This window comes from Cydia splendana, chromosome 26 (genome assembly GCF_910591565.1).
Source record: "Cydia splendana chromosome 26, ilCydSple1.2, whole genome shotgun sequence".
In the NCBI taxonomy this organism is placed as follows: domain Eukaryota; kingdom Metazoa; phylum Arthropoda; class Insecta; order Lepidoptera; family Tortricidae; genus Cydia; species Cydia splendana.
Window position 1 is genome coordinate 5168636 of NC_085985.1, and position 17211 is coordinate 5185846.

Below are 17211 nucleotides of genomic sequence, written 5' to 3' on the forward strand. Positions count from 1 at the left end.
CTTTTAACAGTAAAAGTGATTATGAATATTATGAATATTTGGTTGTTTGCTTCCGTTGAGGTACTATCCGGATTGTGTGGCTGTATATTTGAATGCAAGGACGCAATGGGCGTTATTGTTTAATTTACATAAATTAATTATTTAACTTTAACGCCTATCTTCCAAATATACAGGGGTGGGCCTAACATTGGGCCTTCAAAGCAGAGAAGAGTATTGTAACTGTGACATTTATTAAATGCTGTCACTTACAGTGAATTTGGCAAGAAATTATGCGAATTTTACATTTGCTCAAATTAATTTCACACTAACCCACAGTCTATAAATCAATACAGTCATTCGACGAAGCCGTACTTATAGACAGGGTATTACAAATTGTGATCTATCAATCTATCAATGAAACGGCCTCCTAGCCTAGTCGATAGTGACCCTGCCTATGAAGCAGGAGGTCCCAGGTTCGAATCCTGGTAAGGGCATTTATTTGTGTGTTCATCATCATCATCACACAAATAAATGCCCATATACACATATATACAAGCCCTGGTAAGGGCATTTATTTGTGTGATGATGATGATGAACACGCAAATAAATGCCCTTACCAGGATTCGAACCTGGGACCTCCTGCTTCATAAGCAGGGTCACTATCGAAGAGGCTAGGAGGCCGTTTCATTGATAGATTGATAGATCACCATTTGTAATAATAATTTTTTTAAATAAAATACTAAAACTAAATATTTTCGAAATTAATTTCTTGGGGTTAGATATGAGGATATTGGGTATTACTTGAGGTAGATTTTACAAAAAATAATTCATCGGTTTCGTATCTGGAGGAGCCCAAACTTGGACTGTTTTGAAAATTATTTTTATTTTAATTGAATGCAAGTGACGGAAATATAATAATGTGATATATTTCTAGAACCGGCTCAAAATGCCCTTTCATTTGATACCACACACGATAGGTTTCTGAACAAAAATTTGTTTTTGTCCATACAAAAAAAAAGATGACGTCACAACTCCTTTCCGTTAGTTTTTTTTTTTGGTGCTACGGGTCAAATGGCCTAAAGATTAATCGTGCCGATTTTCATACCTTTAACACCATTTGCAGATGATTCCCGAATTTCAGGCTGTACCGCTATCACTAGATGTCAGCGTTACAAATACTCATTCAAAGAACAGGCCGCGTAGCCAACATGCCAATCGCTTACGCTTCGTAGCGATTGAAACGTAACTTTACTGTCATTGTCGCACTAATATGAAAGAGTGATAGAGAAAAACAAAGCGTTTCGTTGTCGAAGCGATTTCGATTGTCACCTTGGCTAGGCCGGCAGTTACGAAAACTTGTCCTTTCAAGGAGTTCCAATTCCCACCACACATCCCATCATCAAGCTTTGGAATCTAATCAAATTTACGTATTATAATTATTATTGTAAACGTAATTTTAAACTGAGATTGACATTATAACACTTTTTACCTACTAATAAGTTTTATTTTATGGTTAAATAGTTATTTATTAACTTCAAATCATTGATTTAGGAATACATTTGAAAAAATATCCTTTATTTCTCGTAATATTACGCAAAAAACTAGAAAAGTATGTCATTTAATTAACTGTAATATCCCTATACCAATCCGGATCGGGTCCGGCCGGATCCGGTCGGATATATAATGGCCAAAATCCGGCTGGATCCGGCCGGATTGAAAACCAATCCGGTTTGCAATCCCTAGTGACAACCCTACTGTGTTCTTGTGCGGTGTCGGCATTTACCTACGCAAACATCATAGGCGTCCACTGTGCTATAACCAAATTAATGTACCTAATGTTATACAATACGTGCTAACTATCGGCCTTAGAAGCACAGTGAATATTTGACAGCAAAACGCCCATTTCTTTGTTCTTTCCATACATAATTTTTCAAAAATAACAATGCCTATTCTCTTTTGACAATTTGATATGTTTTTCCTCTCGGTCAAGCTGGTATCTTCTGGTGACAACCAAATTCTACTACTTATAGTTCGTTTTTTTTAATATTAGGAAATAAGGTAAACAATCTTGATGTGTCTTTTAATTGAAAAACACATTTTAAAAATAAGTTACGGCAAATATGTAACAATTATGAATCTAATACGATCATTTATATTCTTTTGGTTTCGTAAGTAATAGTTACTGATTTTTATAAAGCGTTTTTCAATTAAAAGACATGTCAAGATCGCTTACCTTCTTTCAAGTTCTTTCTAAACCCCCTCCAGACTATGCGAGTGAATCGCAAGCGAAGCCGCGAACGCGAGTGTGGAGTCGATTTTCGCAGACAGCGAAATCGACTCCACACTCGCGTTCGCGGCTTCGCCCGCGATTCACGCGCATAGTCTGGAGGGGGCTTAATGCTAAAAAAACGAACTATAATTACAAAACAAATATTAATCAAAAATTAACCTTTGTTTTGTTACAATCAGCAGCAGAAGTTGCTAAGCCGGCCAGGAGTTCATGTTCAAAATGACTTTATTGTGAGAGAATAAGAGTGTGTCAAGATAATTTTCAACACCTCGCCCGCTTAGCAACTTCTGCTGCTGACTAATACTAGTACGGATCAAAATGGCTCTTAAAGGGTCATCCATTAATTACGTCACACGTTTAGGGGGAGGGAGGGGTCAAGAAAATGTGACATGTTGTGCCATGGGGGAGGGGGGAGTCATAAACATTGTGACGTCACTTTAACTTCATCAGTAACCGAAAATTAATTTTTATTTTTTTATTCGCTGTACAGTTAAATAATGAGTTTTTGGAAGTAATTTTCGTTCCTAATTGGTTCTGTGTTATAAAATTACTAATATTTGTTTTACCAAAAATATTTTTTCATTAAAAAAATTATGCCGAGTTACTATTGCCGATTTCGTTGAAAACAAAATTGCCTAAAATGTGACGTCACACCAGGTGGGGAGGGATTTGCAAAATGTGACCAAGTGTGACAAGGAGGGGGGGAGGGGTAAAAAAACCTAGAAAATCGTGTGACGTAATTAATGGATGATCCCTAAGTTGTGGTAGTAATTATAGTCTGTACCTATCTTTAGGTATTTAAAAAAGAGTAAACAAAATCTACCCTTAAATGGTTTCTTAAGCCAGTAGTTGAGGGTAGATGAAAACATTACATGATGAAATAATGTACATAGGTTAAAGTCAGGTCGTTCAGTGACAGATCGAGGTGGTTTTGTATTTGGTTGGTTAATCAATAAATGTTATAACTACCCGAAAATTTACAAATTATCAAAATGAGTTAAAAACTGTTCAAACAGAATTGGCCTCGAGTATTAAAGTCATCTTCGAGATCTTTCGGTCGTTTTAGACGCATTTTACGTGAGACTGTGGCAAAATTAAGTCAAATAACAAGATGTTTAGGATGCTGTTGGACGCGTTTTGGAGCGAGGCTCTGTGGCTGCCGCCTAACGTCACGTGGTCAGATGTGGCGCCCCGGCCCGGGCCCGGTAAAGCGGTGGTCTATACCGACAATCGACATCTTTGGCTTACCGTTCCTATGGCGTTGACGCTCTTAGTGCTGCGCTTCGTATTGGACAAGTAAGGCTAAGGAAAGGACAAGGACGCTTAGCACAAGGAATTTACGTACATTGACCTATGTTCTTATCTTTATCGCACGCGTAATATTGCTGTACCGCTTGTAATGCCCGGCGGCTGAAACTCGGTGCGAGCGGGATAGCAAATTGATTATGCTCGTTCGAGTGCGACAGACAAAGATAGGAACACGCGGGTCAATGTACGCAATTTATCGTCCTGGCTTTAGGATCCCTGGGGGCCGATTTTTGAATTTCGACCGCTCGATTTCTTGTAATTCGTTCAATAATATCGCCACTACTAGGCATTTAAATTCTACTTATAGAATTGAAAACGAGTGGTCAATACCACTCGATTCCAAATTTCTATCGCACGTATTTCAAAAACCGGACCGGCTTAAGTGCGAGTCTGACTCGCCCACCGAGGGTTCCGTACTTTTTTAGTATTTGTTGTTATAGCGGCAACAGAAATACATCATCTGTGAAAATTTCAACTGTCTAGCTATCACGGTTCGTGAGATACAGCCTGGTGACAGACAGACGGACGGACGGACGAACGGACCGACGGACGGACAGCGGAGTCTTAGTAATGGGTCCCGTTTTACCCTTTGGGTACGGAACCCTAAAAATTACCGTTTCGCCGTTTTCCATCGATTTTCGAGTGACGAAATCGATCGATCGAAATTCAAAACTCGCCCCCCGTCCTCTAAATTTGTACTTTTTAAAATCGACTAATGGTAATTTTTAGGGTTCCGTACCCAAAAGGTAAAACGGGACCCTATTACTAAGACTTCGCTGTCCGTCCGTCCGTCCGTCCATCCGTCCGTCCGTCCGTCCGTCCGTCTGTCTGTCACCAGGCTGTATCTCACGAACCGTGATAGCTAGACAGTTGAAATTTTCACAGATGATGTATTTCTGTTGCCGCTATAACAACAAATACTAAAAACAGAATAAAATAAAGATTTAAATGGGGCTCCCATACAACAAACGTGATTTTGACCAAAGTTAAGCAACGTCGGGCGTGGTCAGTACTTGGATGGGTGACCGTTTTTTTTTGCATTTTTTTTCCCGTTTTTTTTTCATTATGGTACGGAACCCTTCGTGCGCGAGTCCGACTCGCACTTGCCCGGTTTTTTTGTAACATAAAATTAGATGGATGCATGTTCTGTGTTTACATTTTACCATTGACATATAATATATCTAAGGACGGGCTATACGGACACTAAGAAAATGGTGCTAGTTCAGCGGTGTCACTCACGAATTCGAGCCAATCGTGCAGTCTAACGCAACTAGTTGCGACCAAACGCGCGCGTGATGTGAACTCATCAACCAATCGCGTTGCTCCATTCTTATTGCCCGCAAGGCCCGTCCTTAGACATATGTCAATGTATTTTACATCCTAACACTCGAGCTTGTTACAGATATATATTTGCTCCGTTCGGCAAGGCACTAGGCATTAAACATGATAGAAATATAAAGGTTCGTCTAAACCACAAGCTGGAAGCTGCATATAAGGCCAATCCCGCGTCAATACAGGTAACACGCGTATTAGCAATATGCAAGCTGCAAGACAAAACTTTCTCAAATTTTTTGAATACTTTCATGAGAAAATTCTCAATGCAAGATGTCGTGACGTCTATACATATGCAAGGTTGACAACCAAAGTATCAACCATGCCCGAGTTCTAACGAGACATAACGACAAGATATATCTGAAAATATACAACATAATACTACAGAGTGAGAGATGAAGTGATTTCCAGATTTATACTCTGATTTAGATTCTAATACAATGTACATTCTATTCTGATTGTTTGGCGGAGATTCTTTCTCCGCCGCGGGCCTCCACAACTCCCCTTATAGCCCGACCCTGTCCACTCACAACCATTTGGCTTATTCTTGGCTGTTTCTATTCTAATTCTCATTCTTCATTCTTAATTATCCCTTCATCTCTCTCATCTGATTACTGATGAAACTATATTTCTAACACTCACCGATTTAAACCCGCAGGTCATCTTTCTTTCTATCCAACTTATTTCCCCGCCACACGAACATTGTTCCGTTGGGAAAAAAAACGTCTTCTTCCTCCTACTGTCAAAGATTCGTTAACCGTTTTAAACATTCTGTCAGTGCTGCCAGTATAAACAATTAAAACTGTCCAAGGCATACACTTACCTGCTATTTTGTTGAGGATCGCGTACGTCGCGACATTCCCCAACGGCGCAAGTTTCTATAGCAGGGCTATCAGCTGGCTAGTCCATTGGGCAATCCTTTCTCTCGCCCGGACAGCAGCTGCTCTCCTAATTCTTTCTTCATTGGCATTTGACACAGTTTCTACTCTCTCTACCTCTTCGTCACCTTCAGTCACCACGTTAGCACGCTCAACACTACCATTTCTCTGCACCCGTTCTACGGGGGTGAGCATTTTGTCTGAACCATTGGTCTCCAATCTAACATCATCCTCTACTGCAATTTCTTGTGGCATCTGTTCTGTTGATTCCCTTTCAGGACATCTGGTTTCTATTTCAGATATCTCTGCGATTTCTTGTAGTGAAGATTCCTCTGTCTCCCGTACATCTGGATTTACTTGAATTCTTTCTTCTGTTCCTGGATCTTCTAGTGTAGCTTCTTCCACCTCTAGTGGATATAAGTGACCTATCGACCTTATAAATTCCTTTCCTTCAACATTGACCTTTGCAACTCTGCACTCTCCGTCGGCACCTCGTTCTAAACTGATGATCTTTCCCACCTTCCAGTTCTCTCTATTTTTAGAGTCACCTTTAATCTGGACTATGTCACCAATATGAGGGCTTTGGTTAGTTTTAACTCGGGGTTCCTTGTGTGAATGTTGGTACCTTTCACGTAGACTGCAGAGGTATTGTCCCAGAAACATTCTTTTAAATTCTTCTAGGATCACTCTACCCTTCTTCCATCCTTCAATTAGATTTTCTTTTGTGACTGTACCACCTGGATGCGGATTTTGTATAGAAGGTTCAATCGCTATACATTTCCCGTAGGTTAGAAAGTCTGCCGGCCGTAAAACATATTCTATATCAGACCCAACACAAGTAAGTGGACGTGAGTTCGCCACAGCTTCGATTTCTTTCACAACTGTACCTAGCTGTGAGTCATTTAGAACTCTCTTCTCTAAGGTTCTCTTCATGCAATTCTTCACAACGCCGACCAGCCTTTCATAAAACCCTCCATGCCATGGACTGAGCTGAGGGATAAATTTCCACCTTATCTTATTGTCCACGAAGTATGTGTTCGCCAATAATTCTGCAGTTAATTTAAACTGTAATGCATTGTCCGAGACTATGAGTTCTGGTTTTCCTCGTGTAGATATGAATCTTCTCATTGCAAGTAAACATTCCTCTGCAGTTAAATCCTTAACTACTTCCATGTGAATTGCGCGTACAGCCAGACATGTATACAGACAAATCCATCTTTTTCTCATGTGTCCGTCCTCCGTGACAAAGATTGGCCCGAAATAGTCGATTCCGGTATATGTGAAAGGAGCACTATAATTAGCACGTTCTGCTGGCAGTGCTGGTGTGGGCGGAAGTTTGTAGGGACCACCTCCGTGTTTAATACACTGCTGGCATTTTCTTATTATTCGCTGGACCTTAGCTCTTCCTTGAGGAATCCAGTATTTCTGGCGAATAATGCTTAGTGTATGTGGGGCTCCCACATGGTAGTACTTCTGATGAGTCTCCAGGATCAGTCTGTCTGTAAATTCTGAGTTCTTAGGTATCAGTATCGGATATTTGGTGTCATATGAACACATTGTGTTCATAAGCCGACCTTTACATCTTAATAATCCATCCATATCCACAAATAGTCCTAAATTCCTTGATAGGCTTGTTTTCTTTCCTGCTGCCTCTTGTGGAAAGTATAATTTTTGTAAATTCTTTATCTCTGTGCAATTTGTATCAACCCCGGTAGCCGAAACCTGCATCTGGCCATTGTCTTCTATATTCTCTATATCTATTGTCATTCCTTCCGTATTTTCCTGTTCTAAGGTTCCTCTGATTGATTCTTCTGCTTGAGATGATAGGTCCATCTCCATGGTATCCGTTGTCGAATCGGTTCCTGCGAAAAGAGCTGACTGGCTGTGTTCTTGCAACTTCGGCCAGCCCTCCTCACTCAGCGAAAGAAATTGAGGTCCATTGAACCACAATTCCTTCTTCGTGTGCCAAAGTTCCGGTCGTGTTGCTAGATCTGCAGGGTTCAATTCTGTATTGACATATCTAGGCTCTATATCTTTATTTTGTTTAATTTCGTTTATTCTTCTGCAGACGAATGGCGGCAATAACTTTTCTGATTTCATCCAGTATAAAACTATCTCACTGTCGGACCAAAGGCATAGTCGTTTCAACTCTATTCTAAGGGTGCTCTTTACATAAGTTAAGAGTCGCTTTCCGATGACAAATCCAAGTAATTCTAATTTTGGTATTTTGAGGTCTTCTGTGTGGTTTATCGGGGTAACCCGAGATTTAGCCATGATGAACATCACTTTAGTGCTCTTTTCTTTCTTATTTACTAACCTCAGATATACTACAGCTGAGTAGGCTCTTTTAGATGCGTCAGTGAAGCAATGAAGTTCACATTCTGTGTCTTCATTTGGTGACAGGCCAACATGTCTAGGAATTTCTATTTCAGCCGCAGTCTTTATAGCACTTACTGCCTTCTGCCATTCTTCCTTTAAGTCCTCTGGCAATTGAGAATCCCATTTTTCTTTCCTTTTCCATAATTCTTGAAGGAGGAGCTTCGCAGGCAAAATTAAGGGTGCCGCTAATCCGCAAGGATCATATAATGAAGCAAGAGTTCGCAATATTCCTCGTTTTGTTGTAGTTGTTTTGTCTTGCTTTGTGTCTGAGAGCACATCACCTACCCTTAGCTTCAGTGTATCCTTTCCCATGTGCCAGTTGAGTCCTAATACCTTTGTTGATTCAGTGTCTTTTGATCGAAACTGTTTTGGTATACTTTTCAACAATAGTTTGTTGTTGGATGTCCATTCTCTTATATTCATCGACAATTCTGTGAACGTCGCCCTAGTCTTGTTTACAAGATCACGAGCTTCCTCTAACGTGTCTGTTCCAGTGACTAGGTTGTCCACGTAGGTTCTTTCTGCTATTTTCGACATAAGGTTCTGGTCCCCCTTTGACAAATGATGTCGAATCGTAGCCGTCAACAAAAATGGGCTAGATATTACCCCAAACGGAACACGACAGAAGCGCAGATGGAGAAGGTTCTTCTCAGTCACTCCTTGTTTGGGGTCCTTAAGCCATAAAAACCTGGTTACATCTCTATCCTCCTGTTGTAATCCTACTTGAAGAAAGGCTTTTTCAACATCTGCTGTTATTCCAATCTTGTTGACTCTGAATCTCAAAAGAAGAGCGGTCAAGTCTTCGAGCATCGAAGGTCCTCTGTACATGCATTCATTGAGGCTCTTACTATTCTTAAGTTTAGCTGAACCATCGTACACCACACGCCCTTTCTTTCCCTTCGGAAGAATAATATGATGGGCAAGATAGTGAACAGGATGTGTCTTAGAATCAATTTCCGAAGGATCTATAACTTCTATAACCCCTGCGGCCAGTTGTTCTTTCAGAATGCTTTCATACTCTTCCATGGCATCTTGTTCTAATCTTCTAATTAAGCTCGACAGTCTCCCATAAGCAAGACCATAATTAGTGGGCAAGTCAGGTGGGTATATTATCCAGGGCCACTTCACCTGATATCTCTTATCCTCATATTTGACCGTTTCGTTAAAATGTTTGATTGCTTCTTCCTCTCTAGTTATTTTAGGAGAGTCTACAATCCCAATACTTTCTAAGGCCCAAAGAAACCTGATGTCTGGTTCCCGGAGTGGCAAGTCTGGTGTTACAAAATAGGGTATTACTGAATCTTGGCATTGGCAGTACATGATGACAGATAGTGTATTGTTATTCTCTTCTTGTAGGACCTTGCCGGCAATTGTCCAGCCAAAATCTGTGTTAATTAAATATAAGTGATCCTTCAGCAATAACATTTCTTTTCTGTAAAATGAATAACAATAGTCACCACCTATCAAAAGTTGTGGCTCTTCACTAGCAGACCCATCATCAGCTATAACATCTACTCCATGAATTCCATCCATACTCATGGGAGGACCACAATAATTCGCTATACGGCGCACAATGTTTACTCGAATATCTCTTCTGATACCTCTTCTTGTCGTGATTTGGATGTCAGCGGATGGGCTAGAAATGTTAACGGGGTCATCAGCACCGAAGACAAATACCATCAATTCATCTTCCTGATCTGCTGCTAAGTCAAGTTCTTTTGCAAGCTTCCTGGTAATATAGCTGCGACCACTGCCATTGTCAAGAATCAGTCTTCGTGTCTTAGTCTTTTTTGAGTTCTTCTGCCCCACCTCCACTATTGCCGTCTGTGGGTAAGAACAATAATTATGTTTAATATTGATGTCATTATTTTTAGATGATGACACAGATGCCATAGATAATTCTATATGATTATTACTCCTACCTGGCTTTTGTGGACATAGAGCTTGATTATGACTTCCTTTGCAGAAGTAGCATGGCTTCCTATTGTGGCATATTGCTGTTCTATGTCCTTCCTTGAAGCAAGTGTAACATCTTTTGCCGAGCTTCTTTTTCCTATCATTCACGTCCTTAACCACTGTGCAGGATGCATTGTAGTGCTCGCCTTGGCAAAAAATGCAAGCCATCTTAGCTTTCTTATTTTTCGACATCTTCTCCGTGTCAGGTAGTTTTCTTTTAAGGGTTCCTTTTTTGTGTGATATCCTCCTGCTATCCGGCCTCCCTTTCCGCTGGTAGGCAGAAATATGTAGTGCAGCTGTGGAGATTTTTTCACTACTACTTGGAACTTCTTTCGCAATCTCCATTGCTGTAATTATTTTTTGGAGACCGCTTCGTATGTTATCTATGTTGTCTGTCAATGTTAACAGGTGCAACTCATAAACCACCTTCTCTGGGAATTTGGACAATATAGCCGATCTTAAATGGTTACCATTTATGACTTCCCCTAAGCTTTGGAGAATTCTCAAATGCCTCTCTACTATGTTGAAATTCGTTCTACAGTCTGTGGCATTATGCGCTGCTCTTTGAAGGTTGTTGATGGCATCGTAGTGCGCATCAATTACCTTTTGCTGGTTCCCAAATCTTTCTTTTAGAATTCCTATTGTTATGTCATAATTCCTTGCTGTTATACCGAGGCCCTCCACTGTCTGAAGAGCCTCCCCTTCCAGGCAGCCGAGAAGATATGCCATCTTTTCAGAATCTGGTAAGTCCTTGTCATGTACATTACTCTTATATCTATCCCAAAATTCGGCCCACCTAAGAGTATCTCCTTTAAAAGTTGGTAACGTGAGTTTCGGCAGTTTGGCTGTGCTCTTTGTGACCGAAGAGTGACCTTTTATAAGACTTTTCATTTCTACTTTCCATTCTTCAGCTTGAAACTGCGTCTGGGTGAACATTTTTAAACTTTCGCTTGATGGTTGTTTACTTTTCTCCAAATAAAAATGAATTTCTTGCGTCAGTTTGGAGTTGCACTCCTCTACCTTTTGGATCTGCTTATTGAGATCATCTTCAGTGACAGCTTCCATGGCGGCGCTTTGTTTCAACAAGTTGGCTAGCCGCTCATGGATGAGCTGCACACGAACCAACATCGGGTCGTCCATTTCGAACGTACTGAAAGTAAATAATACCTTACAATCCTACGCCTATTTTATAATTCTTGTTTAATTTGCATAACGTTTGCCAAACTGGCGTAGTACTCGATTCTTATAAGAAACTTAAAGAAAAACTTACGTTTATATCCTTGCTTCCTTTGGTTATCCACAAATTCCACAAATAGGCCTATAGCACAGTGATGGCACAGTGTATCTTTTGTGGTTGACTATACCTATTACGGTTTCACGATAGGATTACTTACAATACAATAACCACTAATCTAAATAACGCTTGCAAATAATAACAATCTTAGCTTAGCCAAGCCATGTTTTTTCTTTTTCGATACTTTTATCACGATTGCGAACATTCATACCCTAACTTCAGACCAAACATTTTCATACAAAACATCCGTCTGAAGTTATTCTTAGATTAAAAGAGCGCCAAAGCTGACAAGTACGTTTCCATTTACAAATCCATATGTCATCTGGTAATCGGCCTTAATAACCAATAACATAACCTTAATTTCTAAATTGGCCAATAAGAAACGCTTAGATCTTGTTAGGATAAATTTATGGTAACAAGAACAAACCATCACACTGCTGCCAACCTAACGAACATGAGGCGTTTTTTCGCCTACAACTCTTATCCTTTTTTATATCGACTTCACACTCTCCAACACCTGTGACATTTTACTTTACACTTATACATCGTTACGTATATCGCATCATTTCAAAATACAATAATTAGCTGGTAAATACATCAAATAAATTCACAATTAAATAAAACACACATTTTCCTTTTGTATTTATTGTTTTCTTTTGTATATTATATTAATGAGCCCAAGCTAGGATTCCTAGCATAGGGTTCTTTTAAATGACAACAAAAATATATACGTTCTATTAATGTGAGACCAAACTAGGATTCCTAGGCTATGGACTCTGTACCTCATGTATGTCTAACTGTGAAACGTACATCTAACTTCTGAGTCTTTCTATGAGTTTCTAGGTCTCCACCGTTCTATGAGTTTCTAGGTCTCCACCGTGCTGTGAGTTTCTAGGTCTCCACCGTGCTGTGAGTTTCTAGGTCTCCACCGTCCTATGAGTTTCTAGGTCTCCACCGTCCTGTGAGTTTCTAGGTCTCCACCGTCCTGTGAGTTTCTAGGTCTCCACCGTTCTGTGAGTTTCTAGGTCTCCACCGTTCTGTTCTAACACCTTTCCGTTCTACCTCGGAGCCTCCCGAGCCAAACGAAAAGGTATAAGTTCTACTGTACATGCTTCGCTTACTAATAATATGCTCGCACAGCATCTCCTCCAATTTGTCGTGACGTCTATACATATGCAAGGTTGACAACCAAAGTATCAACCATGCCCGAGTTCTAACGAGACATAACGACAAGATATATCTGAAAATATACAACATAATACTACAGAGTGAGAGATGAAGTGATTTCCAGATTTATACTCTGATTTAGATTCTAATACAATGTACATTCTATTCTGATTGTTTGGCGGAGATTCTTTCTCCGCCGCGGGCCTCCACAACTCCCCTTATAGCCCGACCCTGTCCACTCACAACCATTTGGCTTATTCTTGGCTGTTTCTATTCTAATTCTCATTCTTCATTCTTAATTATCCCTTCATCTCTCTCATCTGATTACTGATGAAACTATATTTCTAACACTCACCGATTTAAACCCGCAGGTCATCTTTCTTTCTATCCAACTTATTTCCCCGCCACACGAACATTGTTCCGTTGGGAAAAAAAACGTCTTCTTCCTCCTACTGTCAAAGATTCGTTAACCGTTTTAAACATTCTGTCAGTGCTGCCAGTATAAACAATTAAAACTGTCCAAGGCATACACTTACCTGCTATTTTGTTGAGGATCGCGTACGTCGCGACACAAGATTCCACTTTGAAGTTCCCGTTCAGATTAGGGATTATTTAAAGGTACCTAGTTATTAAATCAATGTTCTTAACTGTTGACGACAGTTTCATTTAACATTTACTTAACTCATTGGCGTATATTTCATACATATACGCCTAAGTGTAAGAAGGTTTTGCAAAACGTGAAGAAAAAAAGACTGACGGCGCGATTCGGGAAATGAATTAAAGATTCTCTACACATTTAAGAACATTTCAAGATAACAGAACTTTGCATCATTGAATAACATAGGAGCGACGCGACAGTCTCGCCTGAGATACGGAAAAACCGGGTAGTCTAGCTATCTCGTCTGGGAGATGTCGCCTGTGTCGATGTGGCCAGGCTAGACATCTCTGCAAACGCTTCCAGATATGTGCACTCGCCAAGCAGCTAGACATGTCTGAGAGGCAGGTGCAGCGCTGGTGGCGCCGGCGCCGGCAGCAGGACAAACCGTCCATGCTCGTCAAGTTCTGCGAGAGCTGCTGGCGGGCCACCTTCCTCTTTTACAACCTGGTGTTCGGCTGGATGGTTTTATGGGACAAGGAGTGGTTGTGGGACGTTGATTACTGCTATATCGGCTATCCTCATCAGGTGAGCTTAGTTTAGTAGCCTCGAACATATATGTACTTCAGAAGTAGGGCTATGCTGTTCTTCTGCTGGCTCTTTCTGTGGGACCAGGACATAGTTTCTAAGAAAGAAAAAGAATACCTTAAAGGCCAATGTGGTGAATACCGGTAAATAGTAGTACTCAAAAATTCCGCTACTTGACGCTAGATGTCGACTACGAAATAACGCGCGTTTGGTAAGAAACTGATGTATGAAGTTACCACTCTTTCTTTAGGTAGGTACTTATATTACTCTATGTCGGTAGGTACATATATAAAATTTATTGGTAAGACCGTCATGTCAAAAGGAAAAGCATCACTCTTTCTGCTCAACCAGGCGGCTTAGCACGGTCGCGTTTTTATCCCTTGTCACCATGCCTGTCACGTTCTAACAAGTATGTAAGTGCGAAAGGGACGCGCATAGTGATAGTCGATAAAAATGGAACCGTGCTGAGCCCGCTGATGACGTATGTGTAGAACCGAAAAAAGCGACGAAAGAGGTTCTAGGTTGTCTTCCTTAAATATTATTAACGGTCTCGCCACAGAATTGAAGGGATGTTTACAAAAACAACATAACTGACTACACTGGTTGACATCTGAAACGATTAACAATGTTCTTAAAAAAGTGTCAACCGCTCTAAGCAGTTATGTTGTTTTTGTAAACATCCCTTCAATTGTAGTGTTAGTGATACCCATAATTTCCGTTTCAGGGCGTCACCAACGACATATGGTGGTTCTACATGGTCGCGCTGGGATTCTACTTGTCGCAGACCCTGTCGCTATACGCCGACGTCCGTCGCAAGGACTTCTGGCAGCAAGTTGTGCACCACGCCGCTACGCTCTCCTTGATGTGTTTCAGCTGGGTGTGCAACTTCCACAGGATTGGCTCGCTGGTCATGCTTTCACATGACGGCTCGGAAACATTGCTAGAGGTAGATTTGGGTCTTTAAAAATCCTTTACGGCCCAGTTAGTTACTTAATTGTAAAAGTGGGGAGACACTCCTCCCTTCGAGGAAACTCGGCTCCGTTCGGCTCAGCATTGCTCCGAGTAAATATTAGGGCTGACACCACTTCACGTCTTTTTGCGTGCACGACCACAGATAATATAATGACTTGAATTTTGACAACCCTAAATAGCCGAAAGGCATAGTGCCATACATTAGAAAGGAACAGCATGATTCGTCCCTGAATCGTTGTCAAACATCGGTTTTGTAGGAAGTGTCCTTTTTGCACGGTAGTAACTATTATTTATTCTGTGGTTTTACTGGGCATTTTCCGCAAATCGACCACCATTGTGCCTATTTTGCGTGAAAACGAGGCAGCACTACTCTAGCCACCCCAGCTCCTCCATGAAACCTAGCAGTGTCTTCAGGTTGCTAACTGCCTCCTCAGGGTGCACGGAGTCCCTAGGTATTGATTCCTGTATACTTCTACCTGTTTACAGTGTAGGAGGATATGTTTTGCTGTTTCCTCTTCTTCCATGCACGCTCTGCACATGGGGATGTCTGTTTTACCCATATTATGTAAGACCAGACTATAATACATACCTCAATGCCACCTTACCTTATAGTCCATTCAAAAGCAAATACAAAAAGAAGACGGTATAGGCTGGTCACTTTTTCCTTAGGGGCTGTTCATAAATTACGTCACCTGTTTTGGACTACTTTTGACCCCCCCCCCCCCCTAAAATCATGCTCCGAATGACCCCGTTTCCTCCTACGTCATGCTTCCATCTTCCGATGCCCAGACCCCCCCCCCCCCTCAATTTGAAAATGACGTAATTTATGAATAGAGCCAATATTATAGTGCCCTATAATGAGAGGCTGAGTCACGCTAGAACGGTCCGGAGCAGGTTTTTCTAGACAGCCACGTCCGAGCCCAGGTGATCCCGTAATGCATTCTATTTGAAAATGAAGTATACAGATCTTCGGTCCGGACCCGGTCCTTTCTAGCGTGAGTCATCTTTTAGCGAGGGTCCGGATTAGCGAGGCTTAATACGGTTGGCCGGTCGAAGTATTTAGCAGATGGCGCCAGCATAGCTTGGATTGTCAATACCTAGAATTGTGTCAATTTTTTGTTTTTTTAATGGAATTTTATGCCCTGGATGCCAGCCCTTTAAGCCAAATCTCATAGAAAAAGGGGCAAGCTATGATGGCGCCATCGATGCAAACCTTTGACAGTTGCCAACCCCATTGGCTAAATAACTAATTAGCTGTTTATTTGTGAAAGGTCACAAAAGCGACGAAGTACGCGGGCTACAACAGAGCGAGCGACTATATGTTCGCCGCCTTCACCGCGCTGTGGGTTGTGACCAGGATAGGAATATATTCCTATTTCATTGTTGGGAGGTAACTATGTTATGTTAACAAAAGAAATAAAACGGAACCCTTATAAGTAGGAAAACTCGTGTGACTGTCTGTCCGTCTAACATAAGCCAATTTACCTAAATAAGGACGAAAACGTAAATAAGTATGTAAATTAATTTTAAACATAGAGGCCACTTTTGGGGGGGTGAATGAGGATAAGAATAGTCTTGCAAACTATTAGGTATACCTATATCGTGTTATGTACAATGAAAAGGCTCATTGTGTGAATATCATTTTATATTTATTTACTAGCGACCCGCCCCGGCTTCACATCTAAACAATTTTTTTTATCTCGAACCTAATTATACCTACACACAAACTACAGACGCGGCGGCGGACCTTATTTTATAAGGTGTAGGTAACGATTCTAAGATCAATAGTTTGGAAAGTATAAAAGAAAATAGACAAAAAACTACCATGAGAATTTTGACAGTTGTATATGTAAGTAAAAGCTAGGTAAAAGTAAGTATTCCTAATAATTATATGTTAACGTAGTTTTATTTATGCCCTCTATGAATCCATGATACAGATGTAAGTAGTGCATAATTGTTTTTCACATCACCTATTCGAAAAAGGGCTTTTTCTTCCCCGCTAGGAGGGATCAAAGTAGCACTTTTCTTCCCTGCTAGGAGGGATCAAAGTTGTACTTTTGTGTTCTAGGACACGATTTTCGAATGACCCGTTTCCTCCTATGTCATGCTACCATCATCCGATGTCCAGACCCTCACCCCCCCCACCCCCTAATTCGAAATGACGTAATTTATGAATAGCCCCATACGGTAGTTGCAGTTAGTTGTATTTTATAATTGTTGACGTATTAATATTATATTTTCTTGTATGTAAATTCAATGTTGACGTGTTAAAGTGCCCTTGTGGCCTGTTTGCTGAATAAATGGTTTGAAGTAATATTCTTGTTTCCAGCGCGACGTTCCGTGCCGCAGCCTACATCCCCCCGTTCCCTGTGCTCCAAGTCCTGGTCTTCCTGCTCTGGGTGCTGCTGGCCCTGAATGTATACTGGACGTGGCTGGTACTGCAAGTAGCGTACAGAGCCATCAAGCATGGCCA

General features: G+C 40.9%; 1 protein-coding gene across 1 annotated transcript; it reads left to right on the forward strand.

The window, feature by feature from the left end:
* The first annotated feature begins 3380 nt into the window (after window positions 1–3380).
* LOC134803552 (ceramide synthase 2-like) lies at window positions 3381–16132 on the forward strand. Its single transcript, XM_063776350.1, has 5 exons — window positions 3381–3565; window positions 4980–5094; window positions 13545–13766; window positions 14491–14712; window positions 16010–16132. The coding sequence occupies exons 1-5, from the start codon at window positions 3381–3383 to the stop codon at window positions 16130–16132; spliced, it is 867 nt and encodes a 288-aa protein (XP_063632420.1).
* The last annotated feature ends 1079 nt before the right edge of the window (window positions 16133–17211 follow it).